This window comes from Cyphomyrmex costatus, unplaced genomic scaffold (genome assembly GCF_001594065.2).
Source record: "Cyphomyrmex costatus isolate MS0001 unplaced genomic scaffold, Ccosl1.0 scaffold602, whole genome shotgun sequence".
Classification (NCBI taxonomy): Eukaryota; Metazoa; Arthropoda; class Insecta; order Hymenoptera; family Formicidae; genus Cyphomyrmex; species Cyphomyrmex costatus.
In genome coordinates this window covers 5684-10991 of record NW_017280159.1, presented here as the reverse complement: position 1 = coordinate 10991, position 5308 = coordinate 5684, and the positions used below count along the sequence as shown (strand labels likewise).

Genomic DNA, 5308 nt, shown 5'->3' with positions numbered 1-5308 from the left:
CTGTCAGCTCCATCCAGCACCTCTTGGAAGCGGCGAGTTCATCCCATCAGCATGTTGACGATGACATGCAAGTGGACAAGCCTGCCGATGATCACATGCTATATATTAGTGATGATTTATCAGATTCTGCATGTCCATCATCAGTAGAAAAATCCTCATCTCGAACATCCCGAAGTTCATCGATAGGGGCGAAAAATATAAGTATGTGACAATTTTCTATTGTCTATCGTAGCGAAGTGAGGATTTCTTACGCATTGACCTACGGTCTTGGAGAAATACGTTTCAAAGCTCTCGCAGGAATTTTGAAACGTATTTTTCACTAAATTTGAAATTAATAACTTCACTAAATCCTTGTTTTTAACAATATATTATTATTTACAGAATTGCAAAGGCAAGCTGAGATCGAGAACAAATTTCTTAAGATCATCGATGAAGAAGCGCCCAAGAAACGAGACATAGTTGACAGTTATTTGGACCAGCTTGGCGACCTTTTACGCCGACTATCCTACATACGACGCAGAAACCTGCAAAGAAGGCTCATGGATATTGCTATAGCGGAGGAGGATGAACAGCTTCTGGAGAGGGAGAACGCCCAGTGAAAAATATTTGTTTTTAATATTATAAATTTTCCACTTTTTGTATTTGTCATAAGGAATAAAATATATTTTTATTATGTTGTTGTACAAAGAGTTTGAATATCGTCAAAATAGATAACAAACGAATGCTGTGTCGTGAAATACTTTTTAAAACAATATTAATACTTGTCAAAAGTTGTTAGTTAAAACTTTGTCCCACTGCCACGGTAGAGGATTTACATGCTCGAAATAGTGAGCAAAGTTATCTCGAATCTTCAGTGCTTTAGACTTTCGCGAACTGCTATTACGTATGTCTGTAAGTTCATTAGTAGCCGAGAGGTTGCGCTCTTCTTGTATATTACAGTACTGTCTTTCTGCAAGTGGTAAGTCTAATTCTTCATTAATAATAAAATTATGCAAGATAACCATGGCCTGTACTGCTTTTACAGCAGTAGATGTGCATGCAAGAATAGGTTGACGATATATTCTCCATCTTGCAACCAAAATCCCGAAAGCACATTCAACCGTTCTCCTTGCTCGACTCAGGCGATAGTTGAAAATTTTTCGGCTGATATTCAGCCGTCGACTCCGAGGATATGGTCGCATCATATGTGTGCTCAGGGGGAATGCCTCATCTCCCAATAGAACGTTTGGAAACTCGAAATCCATATTATTCAGACGCGTAGGTGGAGGGATATGGAGAGCATTTGTCTGAAATAGATGCGGTAATCCACTGCTTTCAAAAACACCTCCGTCGCTTTGCCTCCCTTCAGTTCCAATATCAACAATTGTGAAGCGATTCTTGGCATCACTTACTGCGAGCAGGTTTATGCTATGGTTTCCTTTGTAGTTGTAGTAGCAGGAACCACTACGAGGCGGTGCCTGCAATTGGAAAACATCATATTATTGTGATAACATACATTAATAATTTCAAAAGCTTCATACATGATTGCATTATCAATGAACCTGAATTAATATTAATAAATTCATAATGTACCTGAATTACGACATGCTTTCCATCGATAGCGCCTATGCAGTTTGGAAATTGGCATGTTGTCGCAAAGTCTTCTGCTATTGTTCTCCAATTGTCTTCGGTTGGATCAATCATAAACTTTTCCTTTAGGGCGAGCCAAATTGCTTCACAAGTTTCCGGAATTATTCGTGATAGCGTACATTGGGCAATGCGATAAGCATACGATAACGATGTCATGCTGTCACCAGATGCCAACCATCGTATAGTCACTTCTAATCTCGTTCTGGCCGGTATCGGTTTCCGAACTACATTTTCCTTTTCGATCAAAGGTCCGACAATATTGAGCAACTCGTTGAAGATTACAGCTGACATTCTGAGGTAGTTGAAGTACTTATTCGGATCCTCCAATCGCATCTCCATAATTAGATTGTCGCTGTCACCTTGCAGAAGTCTTCTCCTCTCCGTAAAAATAGGCCGTACCCACATTTCACGGTTCTTTCTGTCATCTTGCAATTCCTTGTAACGCATGTACAAATAAAATAGACGAATTACTTTTTGCATAGTTATCTCAGCGTATCGTATCGGTTCATCTCTTGCTTGTTTCAGATACTTCATAATGACCATCAGCATGATATTTGGATCCATTATTACTGATTACACAGCCACTTTGAAAAGAATCGAAGTATATAAAAGATTTATTTTTCAATCTGCTTGAAATTTGATCGTATTCACTGCATACAGCCTCCGCGTTGACAACGGATTTTGACGCGCTCTCGTTCCGCGAGTTTGTTTACCCTATATTACATGGAGCACAATTTACGCGGAAAAGCGGAACGGTATGGTGACAAATAGACATTTGTATTCATTTTTTAACATTATGTTCACTTAATTCATTGCACTTTTTATTAATCTGCTTATCTTTTCAGCTTATCTATTGAATACAAGCATTTTAATCAATAAATACCGTTAAAAATTATTTTATAATTCTCCGTTCCGCTTTTCCGCTCAAAATATGCTCCATGTAATATAAGGCAATAAAAACAGACGGAACAGAACGCGCGGAAACGCGGGAATCTAATAAAGACTAGTTACTATCTCTTCCGCGTTTCCGCGTTTCCGCGCTGCATGTAATGGCACCCTCAGTGTTTTTCTTCATTCCCTACATATCTATAGGTGGATTTTTGCTGAGTTCCGCAGACGATTATTCATCGTTTCAGCGAAGCGGGTGTTCGAAATACGAGGACGTCCGACTGATGATCGATCTTTATCCTTCTTCGTTGGTGGATAAACGAAGTGGTGACCGCTTCGGATACTAAAGTTGTAAGTTTAATTTGGTAAATATTTGAATATTTTATTATTCGCAATTCATGATCGGTCACAACCTCACCCTCGCAAAACGCTATCATAGATGCCCCTACCTTTCACCGCTGTTACTGTCTCCAATTTCCCTGCTTCTCTATACCTCTCACACACTCTCACCTACCTTAGAAAGCTTCTAAACTCTATCAAAACGCAAAATTTCTCTGATTTATACGCCAACATACAATGCACACATGCGCTCACTCTCACGCCACCTAGCCAAGTCCTAATGCTCATTTATATTGTTATAGTTATTAATAAATCCGTAAGAAATTTAATTTTAAAATGTAAAACCCGCTTTAAGTTCATTTATTAAACCCTTTCTCGTATTCCTTCCTCAATTCCCGTTAGTTCGCACAGGTCCACTCCCAGGTCATAGGGATTTAGTTCCCTGACCTAAATTAAAGGACCAACGATCGTGACCGCTCACGGAAAAAGGCGTCATAGTGTCTCTTTTGAGACACTGACCAATTTTCCGGAGCATTTAAAGGTACGATCGACTCGTAGGACACTCCACGGTGTGTACCTGCGAGAGCCCGAACTTGGTGACGCTCCTCCGTTGCCCCTTCCGAAATTTGGGGATCGAGCGTGACCGAATCTCGGGCAGAGTTTGTTGTGCCCTTCCGCAGCTCCTCCCGGAATCGGAGCTTGGACGTAACAAAAACATAAGCAATAAATACCTTAGAGTTATGGTCAACCGTTGTTCTGGACTAAAAGCACGTTTGCTTCGTTTAGTCAAAAAAGGCCTTGTCATCTCTAATAGAAGATAAAAAATTTCCTTTTTCATCCTTACATATCGATAAAATATATCAGGATCACTATATTTCAATTCCTAGAAGAAGTGCTGAAAATCTCCATATAAAGATCGTTCAACATTAATAGGTCTCACCCACCTTCGATTTAACCATCTTTTGCTTCTCTCTCTCTTCTTTGTAAGATCAATAAACATAATTGCAAAACTGACAAAATAAATATGTCTTCATCATCCATATTTGTGGAAATTCATGTGATGTCCAAGTATAGATAAATTTAAAATATTTATACCTAAAAATACAAAAATATATAAACAATAATAAAGCAAAAATGGATTGATGAAAAGCTCAACACAAATAACGCAAACATCTGTTACAGTGGAAATTTATTATCTTGTTATTAAACATTTAAATTAAAAGCAAGAGATCAAGTGACGGATTTGGTTAACAGATACAATGCGAAATAGATGTAATAAATCCAATAATTTGAATTACTTCGTAAAAAAACTATTAGTGGTCATTAAACTTTTAATTCCATAAGAATTATATTATAATTTAACTCTTTAGAGAAGATAATCCTGCTCTCATTATTTCATCAACCAGAAGGAGATTACTGGCGATTATTGTGCAAGAATTGATGATTTGTTTTTTTACGTTATAATTGTCATAAACGCCAGCATCTGCGGGTTTTAAAGCTTCCCTTGTAGACAGATCCAATCCTACTGGTTCTCTTAAAGCAGAACTTTCCTCAAATAACTTAAGATTGTGTCTCGCGGATCAAATCCACTATTAACGGCGAGAGTTTTCGAAATGACGAGTAAAGCCTCGGCGTAGGCCTGTACTCCCAAATGTTGCTTTCCTTTCACTTGCTCCTTAATTTAAAAAAATAGCAAAAATTACAAAATAAGGACTTTTTCATTCAGTTTACCAGTCCACTTTACCTGACGAGCTGACAAAAAGAGGTTAAACCACGCAGAGAGACGTTTATGTCATGGCTTAACGCAAGCTTGTGCGTTGCTGCGCGTTACGCTATGCACTATGTCTTACGCATTATGCGTTACGGAAAAGCCTGTGCTCCCCGCTTTACCCGTGCGGTAACCGTGCGGCAGATATCGTTATGACCGCCCATTTGAGTTCTATCTTAACGAAATCACCGATAGATGTTGTGAGAAATATGTTAGACGTAGGGACCCTCAAGTAAGGGATCAGACAATCAAACAACGATCGTCATTAGAGGGATACCAGAAGTACGTTGTAGTTAATGCGCTGGAGTATTCAAATGCATTGTTATTAAGACTTATATTAAACAAGCTAGAATAAATGGATGGTAAAGGTATAGAATACCCCGTTCAGTTCAAATTTTGATAAAAATACAAAATCATTCGACGTGTTTTTGCACGAAACAAACGAATCTGGCAGTAAAAACTTTTTAGGTGTTCAACCGACACGACCAGTATGATATATTATCCATTTTTCTCTTCTTGTGGAAGATTTCGGGAAATGGTGCATTATATGGCCATTTCTATTTAAATTTTTGCAATTTGGAACTTCACAGTATCGCATTTCGCAATGATTTAAAAATTATATAAACTATATTGTCGAACCGACATACGTATAATATCTACATCTTAAAACAAACAATACTGAGC

The 5308-nt window shown here is 38.1% G+C and overlaps 1 protein-coding gene across 1 annotated transcript; it reads right to left on the bottom strand.

The window, feature by feature from the left end:
• Positions 1–764: 764 nt before the first annotated feature.
• Positions 765–2193, bottom strand: LOC108779612 (putative nuclease HARBI1). The gene is made up of 2 exons (XM_018547059.1): positions 1573–2193; positions 765–1457 (listed from the first exon to the last, which is right to left on the bottom strand). Exons 1-2 carry the CDS (start codon positions 2191–2193, stop codon positions 765–767), a joined length of 1314 nt encoding a protein of 437 aa, XP_018402561.1.
• Between the last annotated feature and the right edge of the window lie 3115 nt (positions 2194–5308).

Coding starts and splice junctions, on each gene's coding strand:
- LOC108779612 (XM_018547059.1), bottom strand. CDS start 2,193: ATGGATCCAAATATCATGCTGATGGTCATTATGAAGTATCTGAAACAA. Junction 1,458..1,572: donor GAAAGCATGTCGTAATTCAG/GTACATTATGAA, acceptor TTCCAATTGCAG/GCACCGCCTCGTAGTGGTTC.